General features: G+C 41.1%; 1 protein-coding gene across 4 annotated transcripts; it reads right to left on the bottom strand.

Moving 5' to 3' along the window:
- Positions 1-694: 694 nt before the first annotated feature.
- LOC104592556 (protein TOPLESS-like) lies at positions 695-9,250 on the bottom strand. Of its 4 annotated transcripts, none has more exons than XM_010251986.3 (27): positions 9,082-9,250; positions 8,554-8,702; positions 8,225-8,404; positions 8,029-8,142; positions 7,773-7,931; positions 7,369-7,546; positions 7,153-7,276; positions 6,843-6,958; positions 6,562-6,727; positions 6,289-6,398; positions 6,080-6,149; positions 5,899-5,972; positions 5,709-5,804; positions 5,537-5,632; positions 5,253-5,380; positions 4,930-5,164; positions 4,632-4,796; positions 4,462-4,551; positions 4,151-4,297; positions 3,263-3,379; positions 2,967-3,146; positions 2,742-2,870; positions 2,561-2,656; positions 2,149-2,337; positions 1,902-2,062; positions 1,183-1,468; positions 695-1,051 (listed from the first exon to the last, which is right to left on the bottom strand). In XM_010251986.3, the coding sequence occupies exons 2-26, from the start codon at positions 8,631-8,633 to the stop codon at positions 1,258-1,260; spliced, it is 3,411 nt and encodes a 1,136-aa protein (XP_010250288.1). In that variant the 5' UTR covers positions 8,634-8,702; positions 9,082-9,250; the 3' UTR covers positions 695-1,051; positions 1,183-1,257. The 4 variants fall into 4 exon arrangements, with proteins under 4 accessions (XP_010250288.1, XP_010250290.1, XP_010250289.1 ...); XM_010251988.3 differs by having other exon boundaries at positions 3,263-3,373; positions 9,082-9,249; XM_010251987.3 differs by having other exon boundaries at positions 3,263-3,373; positions 7,150-7,276; positions 9,082-9,247.
- Between the last annotated feature and the right edge of the window lie 5,180 nt (positions 9,251-14,430).

Consider the following 14,430-nt stretch of genomic DNA (forward strand, 5'->3'; position numbering starts at 1 on the left):
TACGTCCCACCTGTCTCTTATCTGAATCTCAAGATGCCTATCAAGCTTCATTGGTGCGTATTCGAAGGGCGTGACATAATGCTGAATTTTGAAATTGCATGGCTGACATCTTCATAAAATATAAGGTTTTTTACTGTTCAATTCACCCGAAATCTTAACTCCACGGTACAGTTGGGGTAAGTGCCACCGCGAGTATGATTGCTACAAGTGAAGATGTTTATAATTTTGAATTGTTATAGGTTTGCAGTTGAATTCAGAATTTTGAGGTGGAATGCATCAACTTATCCCTAAAATATATATCCAGGTAAGTACATTCACCTGATGTTCTTTTATTTCCCAGCTAAATAAACCAATGATCACTTTAAGCATATAAATCCATTATTAAAAGAAACATTTTTGTCCTATTCAAATATTGACAACTCTCCCTCGGATGGAAAAATTATTTACCCACCAGGAGATGGGTATCACTTATGCCTTACCCCCCCCCCCCCCCTCCTCCCCAACAACCATACACAGACACCCAAATATAGTCCACCAAGTCATGAACGAGATTGCGTTCAACAAGGGAATGAAAGTATGAAACCCCCAAAATGTAGGGCGAGAAATGTACCCAAAGGAGGATCATATGAGATGTACAATACAATAGCGTCTGAAACACTAATAAGTCGCAATGTTTCAAACTGCTCAACAAAAAAGAGACTAATCTTCAGAGGCATCTTTAACATAAATTAGTGCCCAGAAAAGGCTTCTTCCCCCCTCTAACCAAATGTGCACGGGGCTGAAGATTGCAAGTGATAAAAATTACAGAAAACTGAAAACATTGCAATTTGATTACATGAGACAGCACCACCATTCAAGCAGGCCTTTGATGTAAAAGAAAATTATAAATAAAGAAAAAATTAAAGGAAAGAAATGAACATTTTCAGGAAATTAAGAGACCGATTTTGCCATGATCCTACTTCGACATTTAGCTTACGCAAACCCCTTATCTTATATGTTGAGTCTATGCTTCTACCTATCCATCTTTGAGTAAATTATCCTGAACGTCAAACTGCACCAAACAAAAAGAAATAAACAAATGCATAAATAAATAGAAAACTGATTGTTTAACTGTATAAGCTAGGACAACAAGAAATTACCCACGGCAAATGCTTCAGGCAAATGAAGATGGAAAGAGCTTACCCAAAGTTGCAGTTAAAAAGATTAAGGGTCATCCAAGCTGTGCATATGAAAAGAACTTGTGCCCTGGAGCTTCCATCATCTCTGCTGTTGATCTGAACCTGAAGCCCCAACTGCACTTGCTGTGGGCATGCTGCTAGCTGACCCATTCTCAACAGGTGGTGGTATACCCCATTTCCCTTCGGATTCCAAGGGTTCAAAGACATGTACCCCACCGTCTGTTAGTCCCATTGCAAATTGGTTTGGTTCTGATGGATGGGCTGCGACCACAAGTGGATATACATTCGAGCTGCAGTACAGTACAAGAATTAGTTACAATGTCGTAGATGCAAGGAATTATAGTTGAACATGTAGTTTCAACATGATTTTCAAAATTTTTCTTTCGATTGGTATAACAAGGGGAGCATTGACAGAAAAGTACAAGGCATCCAGAGCACAGAGACCAATTAGATGTACTACTAGTACTTACCAAGAGAAAAATCAAGTTTCTTGGTACAAATGTAAACAGTATAGAAAAGCATCAAAGAAAACAAATCTTTAGGGATGCACCCCCCACTCCTCCCAAAAAAATAAAATAAAATCAGTGGCATTTCCCATATCCTACCAAAGTTTTATACATATTGGACGGACATTACGCATGCTATCTAGCTGAACTTGTTAGCAAGCTAATCAGCTCTTAAGCTTTACAGACAAAACTTGCGAAATTTTAAGGAAGCACATACCTGACATTGACTGGAAGATAAGCTGATGAGTTAATATGACATCGTAGTCGGAGATTTGCTGCACTAAATATGCACACAGTTGCATCCAAAAAGCTGGCATATACTAATTGGCTGTCACACGAGAATGTTGCATGGGAGATTGGGGCAGTAGTTGAAACCCACTGCAATGATCAAAATGAGGTGGCAAAAAAGTTGAGGACGCATCTTTCTGCAGCATATTCACAATTTTACACTGAGATGAATTTACCTGCTTGACAATCTCAAGTTTCATTGTTTCATATATTGCAAGTTGAGTCTCATGCACAACCAGGAAGTGTACTTGATCCTGGTGAAACTGCACTCGCGTGTCTGACAAGGCTGTTGGAGTTCTTCCTGATGGAATCTGCAAGAATCTGCTCTTCTGCTTTTCCCATCCTTCTGAGTTCCACACACACAGCTATTGCAAGAAACACCATCCGAAATTTAACCTCTAAATCATAAATTACAGTATCCATGATGGGATTGAAAAGAGCAACTAAATAGGAGGATTCTTTTACAACAGATGAAATTCATTCTATTGATTGACAATAAAATTAAAAAAGGGGAAATAAAAAGCATAGAAAACTCTACTTTATGTAGCTACTGCCGTAGTGCGTATAAGTGAAGGATAAGAAGTTAACCTGGGCATCTGCTCCAGATGAAACTAGAACATTCAATACATGAGAAAAGGCAAGACCAGTGATTCTTTTGGAGTGTCCTTTGAGCTTGCTTTTAACCTGAAATAATAATAGGGAAACCAGGCATTTTGGTTCTGATTCTTCACCAGTAATGGCTCAGACAGTTCCAGCACGAGTATCATACCTCATCTACTCGGACATTATATATCTGTATTGTGGAGTCATCCATGCCAATAGCAATTATATTGTTGTCTTGTGGATGGAAAGCAAGAAATGTTGCTGCAGGTGGTGGAGGCATGAATGTTGTCATCGTCTGCAGTCGTCCAACAGAAATTGAATAGAATCAATTAAATCCCAGCCAGCAAGTGAAGCCATAACCAAACAGATGATATTATTGCGTATAAATCACCTTAAAGGTCATCATATTGAACAAGGAAATCTTCCCTCCTGATGCAGACATAACATAAGAATCATTTTTGGACAAAGCAAAGCAGGGCACAGCATCTTCAGGATTAGTATCAGCAATGTCATTGGTCATTAGTATTCCACTTGTTGGTTGCCATAATTGAGGAGTCACACTGGCTGTAGCCTGCATAATGAAGCATCTATTATAATCTATTGTCCAACTTCAAGAGGGGATGAGGTTTACTTAAAAATATATCTCTTTCTCTATTTTGATAGATAATCGACATATGTCCTTTCTACCTTGCCACTTGTGTTGCGTTCATTTCTTTGCCATTTCCATAGTAGATGAATAGCATTTGATGCTAATGCCAAAATTGCAGTGCCTGAATTAGTGTAGATCAATCGTGATATCTGCGGCTATTAGCAAAAGAAACATGTAAGAATCTCATTTTCTTCAACTGACAATTTTGAGGTTTAGTAATTCAAAGAGGAGGCACTCAGTAACCCAAGTGCATGAGCCTTGGATCAAGAGACTGGTACTTCAGACTATTTCTTAATCATTTTTTGTTGATAAAGAAAATATGGAAGACTGGAATTATATCATTTATGAACTTATAGTTGGCCAAGAATGCAAAGCTTGGATTAGTGTACAGAGCTTCTAGGCAAATATTTTTTTTTATTATTGTTGTTGTTGCTATTGTATTTTTTTTTATCAGAAACAGAAATTTTATTAATAAAACAAAGTACAGCAATTACAGCCTCCTAGGGGAGGGATAAGCTCTTTTAACCCTTCCCAGGGAAAATAAACAAAAACAAGAGCAATTACAAGCAAGCCCACAATGAATGTGCCCTTCCCACCCCTTGTTGTTGTATTGTAGTCATCTATATGTACTACAATGTACTGTATTATATTAAGATGTCAAAAGGAGGGAACGAAGTGCCATGCACAGCAGAAAGTACATGGAAGAATCCTTCAAACAACATGAAGTGTCAACTACTTTATTGACCACAAATTGGGGGACAATAGTCTATTTCTTGGTAGGAAACCATGTAAAACATTCAAGGGAAGATGGGAAAGAAGAGAAATTGACAGTATAGGCCATATTCACAAATGCAAATAAGACTCCCCAAGAAACATGGTCAATTCATTGAAATATTGGAAATGTTAGAAATGGATGAAGACCATACCTTGTTTGTTCTCAGATTATCAGGAAGCCTCAATGATCGACACTGAACCTGTTCACTAATTTCAGTAAGCTTCCAAATCTTTGATTTGTCGCTGGCATCTTCAGTAATTCTAGGTTTAACATCTCCCAAGCTCCGTGCATCTCCATTCTAGCAAAATCAATTATAATGCCACATCAGAATTAGTTTTCAGAATATGTGAAGCATTGTGATTTATTTTATTGAAATAATGGTAATATAATAAATGGAAGTGTGAAATCAGTAATGCTTAGATAATGTAAATATGCTAGAAAAGGTAGATATTTATCACACACCATTCCAGTAATAGAAACGACAGGAGCACCTCTATCTGCATGTCCCGCAGCACTTGCAGCTGTAACAGCTGAAATCTGGCTAATTGTAGGCTGCTTAAATTAACATGAATTAGGCAGAGATCAATTTTCAACCAGAAATTAGACATCAAAAAAAGAAGTTACAAGCTAACCTTTGTTACAGTTTCAGATACAACTCTTGGGCCATCAAAAGAACGATTCTCAAATGTTCGTAATAACCGAAGTCCATCAGCATTAGCCAGAATCTTAATTCCATTGTCATTTGCAGAAACAGCCAATAGTGTACCCTCCTTGTTGAAGCGGATACGTGGGCTTGCCTTGATAATTGAAAGAGTTAATAGTCAGCAACTTGGACCATAATCCTTTTCATCACCATCTTTGATCTTAATGTAAATGAAAAAAAAAAGAAAGAAGGAAAAAAACACACAGAACAACTGTTCAAGAACTTACTGGTAGGCCTCCATCAGCATCAATAGTTGTCAAAAGGTTAACATTATCCATATCCCAAAATTTGATTGAAAATTCATCACCAGCAGCCAGATACCTGTTCCTGGTTGTATCAAATTGAACAACACCCATAGAACGTTTCCGGAATCCTTGGTAGGTCCTCTTCACAGCCCCCTCACTTTCATTCCATTCAACAATGTACGACTCCCCATCTTTACTAGTTCCACATGAAAATAGCCTGAAAATGTTCAGGGAAAAAGAACAGCTTTTAATGCTGATAAAATCAATGATTATGAAGATGGGAGCAGTAGACCTAGTAAATCAACCTTGTCCCATCAGCACTATAAGCCATTGTTGTGCACCAGTGACCTGGAGCATCATAATCTACCCTAGAACCCAGATTATCATATAGCCATGCTTTTATTTTTCCATCCAATGCTGTTGAAAAGATGAACTGTTACATTAAGGCAAAAGAAGAGAATGTTAGGACAAAAAACAGACTGATGCCAACAGCAGCCTTATGAAGAAAGAGGAAAAAAAAAAAGACTACACGCAAAGATAAATATATAACATAAAAAAGAAAGCAACAGCAATGAAGGGGAGTTGTTACCTGGATGTTTTCCTTGTAATGAGGACAGACAGAATAAACAGGAGCTTCATGACCTTCAAAAGTATACTGTTTTGCACCAGTAGCTGCATCCCACACCTAAAATTTGAAATTATTAGCATTAGGTTTTGGAGTTCCTCTACTTATCAGAAATTATCTCATATCAGGAGACAACCTTTATGGTCTTGTCATCACCACAAGTGATAACACACAGTTGTTTATTGGGGTGAGAAAATGCCAGATCATTTACACCACCAACATGAGCATCAATCTACAAAACAGAAATCAGTTGACGAGGAAACAACTCAATAGGACAAGAAAGATAATAAATCACTATATGGGGTAGAGCAGGTAATAACTAATACCTCCAAGTGCTGCCGTACATCATCACCACCATGATAAGAATATATTTGCACAATGTGCCTCGAGTATGCAACTCCTGTGTAATATGAGCTCAATGATGGAATTTAGCCCCTCATAAGTAAGAATTAGAAAGAATATTGCTAAACACACATGCAGTTGAAGAAGCCATATCCATGAGCTTACCAAACAAAGAACCATCAGGGCTCCATATTATGCGGTTAACAGATACAGAAGGATCTTTGACTAAAGCTGCCTGGGTTTCATGCAAAATTGGTTTACATGTTAGACAATCTGATGTTAGTAACCATGAAGTACAGCAATATAACCTATTAAAATAGCTTGCACTCTCCAAATGTAATTTATGTTTTATAACACAAGAAAGGAGAGCACACCTGAAGGGGCATTGAACATGCACCGAGATCCCAAACCTTGAAATTTCTAAAAGCCAACCTCTCTCTAGAACCAACTTCCCAGAGACCTATATCCCCAACATTGGTACCAACTATTTCACATGGAAATTGCAGGTCAATAGCAAGCTTAAATTTATAAATGTGCCAAATTTTATAAGAATAAATAATTCTGACAAGAAACGAAAGGATAAGAAATAATCAAAGTAGAAATTGAAAATAGCAATAATAAAGGATATCAGTGCAAAAGAAGCTCACCTAGAAGTAAAGTTTGTTGAACAGGATGAAAGTCCATGCTCATTGGGCATGATCCTTGAGTCAATGTTCGAGCAACAGTCTTGGGCAAGTCATCGGGTATATTGAAAGCCTGACTGTGACTCTGACCAGGATAAGTTACTGGCAATATATTAACAGGCAGGTTTACCTACACAAATTGTAAAGAGAGAATAAACTATGGTTATCCAAAAAAGGCAAATTTAAGAAAAAAAAAACAACAAAAAAAAAGAAAAGTTAAACTCAGCAATAATCAACCAACTTACCTCATCAGAAAGGCCGATTGGTCTTGTTCTTTTAGATACATGATCAGGATCCCCTGATGAATAATCGACAGCAGGGTTATTAGTTGGAGGAGTCCTAGGATGCTTCAAAATTGCAGCTGCAACAGATAGAGAAGAAAGAAAAAGATCAGCAGAACAATATTAGTTCAACTAAGCCATTTGGAGTCAGGTACATAGATCCTGTTCTGCCATTCCACTACTAGGACAACAGTGGTCCTATAAAATGGTGCAAAATAAACAACGCTATTTCCATAACATAATAAAGGCATTACTGGAGAACTGAGACTACTACCTGGATTTGTAGGAGCACCAAGGCCAATAGGTCCTCCGGAAACTGCTGGATGAGTAACAGTGGATGGATTTGACATCCAACCGGCAAGGGGAGTTGGAACTGGTGCTGGTGTAGGTTGAAAAGGCTGAACATGAAAATTCAAGCATAATGAGAATGTTAAACAGGATTTCTAGACAATAAGGTTGGGTGACCAATGAAAATAGATACGTTACCCACCGCATGTCCACCGAGTGGAGGAAACCCTCCAACTTTGGGTATAGATCCTAGCAGTGGATTATTTGCAGGTGAAGGGGCACGGGCACCATTCGGTTGTCCACAAGTATGATCAACAAAAAGGGTTTTTATATCTGGGTTGGGCCTTGGGTTTTTACAAAGTTGATGCTGCCAATTCAAGCTGCCAGATGTACACAAATCAATTTCTTCTTACTTAATAAATCAATTCTATCAGGAACATCAATGTATCAACTTTAGTTATCAAAACGTGATTAGGCTACTACCTATTATGGAACACATTTCACAATAGCACAATAACTTAAAGACGCAAGTCATTTTCTACATAACAATGTAAAATAGTCCTGGTTTTACAGATTAAAGCAACACACAACAGGCTTGGAAATTACCTTTGGTTAATAAGGGTCCTTAGCCTTGAGTTTTTTAGGCTAGGAAATTGCAATTTGTCACGGAATAAAGGATTGGCTTCAATAAGCTTCTTGAGCTCAACCAACATGATTGTTCTAGCAGACTTTGTATCTCCATACTTGGATAGCTGCTCATTTTCCCTGTAAAACCCATAGGATTACAAAATCTCGTTAACACAAATCTCACATGACCTAATTAAGGTGACAACTAGCAGAACAGCTCTGATAAAAGAAGTGCCTGAAATTCTCCAGTGTCAATAGCTGTGTGATTTCCTTGAATAGCTCCTCGTTAAAAGAAGCAAAAACCTTCAAATCCTTTACAAGAATATCTACAGCTTTGGCACGATCATGCCTGGAAAATGGAAAAGGAAGGATGACTTTTCATAACATTTGCATGACTAAAAAAAGCAAGTTTTTAAAAATTACAAGCTTACTTATCCAATGCCTCAAGATATTTCTGCTTCCTGATTTCAAAAAATATCTTCATTGAATACCGGTTATCGTCCACTTTGGTAAAACCCGAAAGATACCTCTCAACCTCATCCCAATTTCCATTGTGAACTTCGTCTTCAAAATACTTCATGTTAAAGAAGAACCCTGACTCCTGTTCAAGTCTATAAAAAAAAAAAAAAAAAAAAAAAAAAAAAAAAAAAAAAAAAAAACTGGATTACAAAAAAAAATCACAGAAGTTGACTTTTAAAAATGTCAAAAAAAGAAAAATATATGTATTAAAAATAAAAATAAAAATAAAAATCAAACCTACTTGTGAACGGTCTCCTTGAATTTCTCCTCGTCGAGGAACTGCAATATCAAAAAGACGAGCTCTCTACTGAGAGAGGACATCTCGATGGCCCGTTTGGGTCTCCAGACACTTCAAATTAACCGAAATCAAGCAAAACAAACACAGATCTTCTGCAAAAACCACAAACAGAGTCCGTTCTTAGAATTATCCAAATTAAAAGAAAAGAAAAAAGCATTGAGGCATCCACAATCGGACTAGGACCAGAAGGTTCAACTGATCTTCGACTGAACATGTAAAAACTCCTTCTTTTCCATTATACCATCAATCAAATTGAGAACCACCGAACTCAGCAGCTCAAAACCGTGAAACAGAGGTGAAAATTTAGGGTTTCCCACTATCAGCAAAACAAAAGCAGCTTTAAAGCATTGGAATCGAAGATGCAGAGAAAAAGGAGGAGGGAAATGGAAAAAAAAAGCGAGGTCAAGATAAAAGGAAAAGCCCGCTTTAAAGGTGAAGATTCGAGCAGAACGAGAGCTACCAGAAGCTTACCTCAACAAGGAAAAATTATAGATCGATGCAGACGAGCGACATAACACAGTAGAGAGAGGAAAGACGAACTCCGACAACTCTTCTTCTTCTACCTCTCTCTCCTCTCTCTCTCTCTCTCCAGTCCACACTTCTCTCTCTTTCCCAGAGGAGGAAAAAAAATACATGGACTTCAGGACTTGCAGGTAGAGCGAATTTATAGGGGAGAGAGAAGAGGCGACAGGAACAGAAGTATAAGCTGGTCTGCTTATCTTGTGTCAAGTCCGTGCAGTTATCAGCCATAATAAGTGCATTCACTTTTATAAGTACAGTGATAGAGTGGGTCACTCAGAACCGGCTACGTTTTCTCGACTTTATCGGCGCGGAATCTTGAGCAGACAGCTGTCCTTAGTTCATTAAAACAAGACTGAAAAGAGAGCGTGAGATAAGTATGAGTGTTAACTGTGAACTGGGAACGGAGAGGGAGAGAGAGGGAGAGAGAGAGAATATCGGGGAGAGAGAAAGACTGCAGTTACTCTCGTTTCTCCAATATCCCCGAAGAAACGACAAAAACCCGTTGGACTGATATTTTACCAATTTTGGTCAAATGTAACATACAAATTACGAGAACTGCCATTGTTTATTTATGGTACGGTACGAAAAGCATCACGTGATCCTGTCTTTCGTTTCGATAACGAGATAAGCTCTGATTAACAGGATAATTCCTGCGATATATCGACGCGAGAAGATCTGTCGGCACTCAAAAAATTACTGACAATAATTTAATTAATGAGTCCGAATTAAGGAAAGAAAATCGCTGTCCACAAAAAGTGCAGTAGTTTTTTTGGGCATTGCATGCACGGAAAGCAATTTTTTTGCTCAAAAAGATTAAAAAATCCACAACAACGTTAACCCACTTTGTAGGTCCCACCACTATAGTCTACAGTCAGTCTTTTCAATAGGGCCCACCTGAAAATCAACATGAGTGGTTGATCCCGGGACCGTCTGATGGAAGTTGAATAACATGACTATTATTTTTGGTGTGCGCCATTCTGAGATTGGTCAATGTAAGCTGTTTATTTTTCTAGGGACCGGGGTCCACAAAATGGTTTGTTGGGGAGATTGGGATCACCCTACACGTGGCAGCTTGCTGTAGGGATCTCTCAATTATGTATTCGATGAATTGACCGGTTAGGCTCCACGTTCAAGAGCAGTGCATAGATACCATAGAAGTAAAGAAAGTCTTAATTATTAAGTTAATTATGGTTTGATTAAGATGGGATTAAGGACTTTATAATTGCTTTTTGAGTTCTTCTTTCAATAGATTTTTGTGTGTATATCCCCTCAGGTAAAGTAATAATTTTCTATACGGAACGATGTAATTGAATTGGAATCTGCTCCTTGCACAGCGCACCTCACACCAACCTCACAGGACAATCTCTCCGTGTATAATAACAATACATAATAAGTACGTGAGATGTTCCTAGGTCGGTGAGGTGCGCTGGGGCTCATGTTATTGTGCTCCGGGAAGCTCATGCAGGAATCAGGTTCGTTGTTTGCAGTGGAGATGATAGTGCGGCACGGTGTGGGGACCACAGTCATCCGTGTGGTCCTTGTGACTATTCCACTGTCGCTATAAAGACTGACGTTTTCATTTTCCCTTCGCATCGTCAGTAGGGTGTTCGGATCTCCTGTCAATAAAAAAACGTTCCAGCACCCTAACAATTAGCAATGATCATTTCAGCCCTGCCTGGAAAGTTCAGACTTCGGCTGGGTGTTGTATTCAGGTCTATCTTGGCATTGAATTCGCACCAAATTCACAAATTTTAGGGTAGAGTCTGAGCCTAATGCTTCAAGTCCAATCTAAGCCTGGCTCAATTTAATGAATATGTTTCACGGCTTTGTGCCCATTTGGTAAGGGCTTTCAATACAGCGTCCTGGTCATGACTCATGATTCATGAAGTATTTGATTAAAAACCCAAAAGTTAAAAATAGACTTATATGAGCTGCAAAATAGACTTTTCTGGAAAAATTGTTGTCGATAACTTCTTGGAACTTTGGAAGCGTCTCTGTCAATCCAGCTCAATAGCGCTGAAACGTGAAACCCTCCCAAACGGTCTATTTCAGAGGTGTTGGCTTAAATAGGGAAAAACGGTTTGGATTTTGGGTCCAACCTGACCCATACCCGTGATGATGTGATCACTGAAGTTGATGGGTCTTCTCTTACTTTCTCCTTTTAGGGGAAGCAATGAAGCATGGTAAGCTTCTGTATCACACTTGATCCTGACCCATCCTTCTACGGTTATAATGGCTAGTGATGTAGCGCAATCAGGTTGCTCCCTTTGGGAGATGATCTGATTATCGGCAACGACGGGTTCGATGAACCTGCAAGAGATGAATCAGAGAACCCGGGGTTGTTTACCCGGTGGGGTTACTCCGATGATTAAGTTAGCACTTGGTTGCGAGTTGAAAATGATATTAGATTGTAAGAGAGTTAGAGAGCAGAGATTACACCCCTCTTCACCCCTGGGGGGTGAAGCCTTTATATACTGGAGTCCTTGCGGGTTCGGTGGAATAGTTCCGGAATTCTCGTTGTGACATGACCCGTTTCCGTGTTAGTTGGGGATAACGCTACCAACCGGTAAGGCTGACCATTTCTGCCTGAATTGGGGAATGGGGAGATAATACTAGCCGTTACAAGGTATGATCCCGTAAGACGCGGAGTACGGTGACGAGATCTCAGGGGTTGCCATGCAGTGGTCGGTCAGCATTGCCTGAGCTCGTGCTCTTTAGATCCGACCTGATATGAATGCCGAAGTGCTTTAGGACCGAGGTGGTCCTGATGTGACCTTGCACCGAGGTATACTCGTCCCGAGATGGACTTGTCTCGAGGTGGTCTAGTTATCCGAGCTCGATCCGTTGCGGACTTGGCGTGTCAGGCTGAGCTGTTGTCCTACTAGTTAGGTCGCTAGGTCGGCGCCTGTGCCAAGTCGCCCAATTCGGCGCTTGTGCTAGGTCGCCAGGTCGGGACACCATCAACTTGGCAAGTTGTTGCCTAAGTGGTTCCGGGTGTCACCTAGTTGTTCTGAGGTGCCACGTGTCATAATGTCATTGGAGGACCAAATCCACCCACATCATTTGCCCCCCACTCCCGAGCTGAAAGTAACTCGGCAAAGGGAGTAAATTTCACCTTTTGGCCCGGGATGAATAATTCGATGAGCTCATAAGCGTCGATTCAATTCCTTAGGCTCTGGGAGCGACTCGCAGTTCGCTCCTTGAATTTGATTTTGCCCATGCCGAAGAGGCGACTGGGTCTTAAGCGATGCCGAGGTCTTTTATTAGTTCGGCACTTTAGCCCTTAGGCTCTGGGAGCGACTCGTAGTCCACTCTCCTTGATTCTGATTTTGCCCATGCCAAAGAGGCGACTTGGTCTTAAGCGGTGCCGAGGTCTTTTATCAGTTCAACACTTTAGCCCTTAGGCTCTGGGAGCGACTCGCAGTTCGCTCCTTGAGTTTGATTTTTCCCATGCCGAAGAGGCGACTAGGTCTTAAGTGGTGCCGATGTCTTTTATCAGTTCGACACTTTAGCCCTTAGGCTCTGGGTCCACTCTCCTTGATTCTGCCCATGCCGAAGAGGCGACTAGGTCTTATGTGGTAAGGAGGTCTTCGCTAGTTCGGTATTTTAGTACTATGGTTGTACTGCATCAGCCTCGTGACTTCGGTCACCCACTCCTACAAGAAGCTACTTGGAGCTCGACCTACGGGGGCAGCACTACTGACTTTAGGTCGCCAGCTCGCACGGGAGCCTTGAAAGGCTTGACCAGCAAGGGCGTCCATGCAGTCTGTTGGCCGCCAACTCCTACGGAAACCACAGAGGGGACCTCGTGAAGAGGGGACCTCGTGAAGAGGACTGATGAGGCTTTATCCGAGTTGAAAAAAATTGGTAGAGTTGCTTAATCTGTTAGCTATCAACTTCCTGCATAGTCTTTGAGTTCATAAAAAGTAGAAACTATAAAGCGAGAGCTTTAGTTTTTAAAAAGTTAGAACTTAGCTTTCTGGAAGAAGAGGACTTAGCCTTTCAGAAGATGAGAACTTAGTTTTTTTGTAGTGTTTCTCAGATACGGCGCCAAATGATGTAGCGCAATCCGGTTGCTCCCTACGGGTGATGATCTGGCAACCGGCAACGACGGGCTCGATGAACCTACAAGAGATGAATCAGAGAACCCGGGATTGTTTATCCAGCGGGGTTGCTCCAATGCTTAAGTTAGCACTTGGTTGCGAGCTGAAAATGATATTAGATTGTGAGAGAGCAGAAAGCAGAGATTACGCCCCTCTTCACCCCCGGGGGGTGAAGCCTTTATATACTAGAGTCCGTGCGGGTTCGATGGAGTAGTTCCAGAATTCTCGCTGTGACAGGACCCGTTTCCGTGTTAGTTGGGGATAATGCTACCAACCGGTAAGGATGACCATTTCCGCCTGAATCGGGGAATGGGGAGATAATACTAGCCGTTACAAGGTATTATCCCGTAAGACGCGGAGTACGGTGACGAGATCCCCGGGGTTGCTATGCGGTGGTCGGTCAGCATTGCCTGAGCTCGTGCTCTTTAGATCCAACCTGATATGAATGCTGAAGTGCCTTGGGACCGAGGTGGTCCTGATGTGACCTTGCATCGAGGTATACTCGTCCCGAGGTAGACTTGTCCCGAGGTGGACTTGTCTCGAGGTGGTCTAGTTATCTGAGCTCGACCCGTTGCGGACTTGGTGTGTCAAGCTGAGCTGTTGTCCTACTAGTTAGGTCGCTAGGTCGGTGCCTGTGCCAGGTGCCAGGTCGGGACACCATCAACTTGGCAAGTTGTTGCCTGAGTGGTTCCGGGTGTCACCTAGTTGTTCTGAGGTGCCACGTGTCATAATGTCATTGGAGGGCCAAATCCGCCCATCATCATTTGCCCCTCATTCCCGAGCTGAAAGTAACTCGGTTAAGGGAGTAAATTTCTCCTTTTGGCCTGGGATGAATAATTCGATGAGCTCGTAAGCATCGATTCAATTCCTTAGGCTCTGGGAGCGATTCGCAGTTCGCTCCTTGATTTTGCCCATGCCAAAGAGGCGACTGGGTCTTAAGCGGTGCCGAGGTCTTTTATCAGTTCGGCACTTTAGCCCTTAGGCTTTGGGAGTGACTCATAGTCCACTCTCCTTGATTATGATTTTGCCCATGCCGAAGAGGTGACTGGGTTTTAAGCGGTGCCGATGTCTTTTATCAGTTCGGCACTTTAGCCCTTAGGCTCTGGGAGCAACTCGCAGTTTGCTCATTGAGTTTGATTTTGCCCATGTCGAAGAGGCGACTGGGTCTTAAGCGGTGCCGAGGTCTTTTATCAGT

The sequence above is a fragment of the Nelumbo nucifera genome, chromosome 8, assembly GCF_055504915.1.
Source record: "Nelumbo nucifera cultivar China Antique chromosome 8, China Antique-T2T, whole genome shotgun sequence".
NCBI classification, from domain to species: domain Eukaryota; kingdom Viridiplantae; phylum Streptophyta; class Magnoliopsida; order Proteales; family Nelumbonaceae; genus Nelumbo; species Nelumbo nucifera.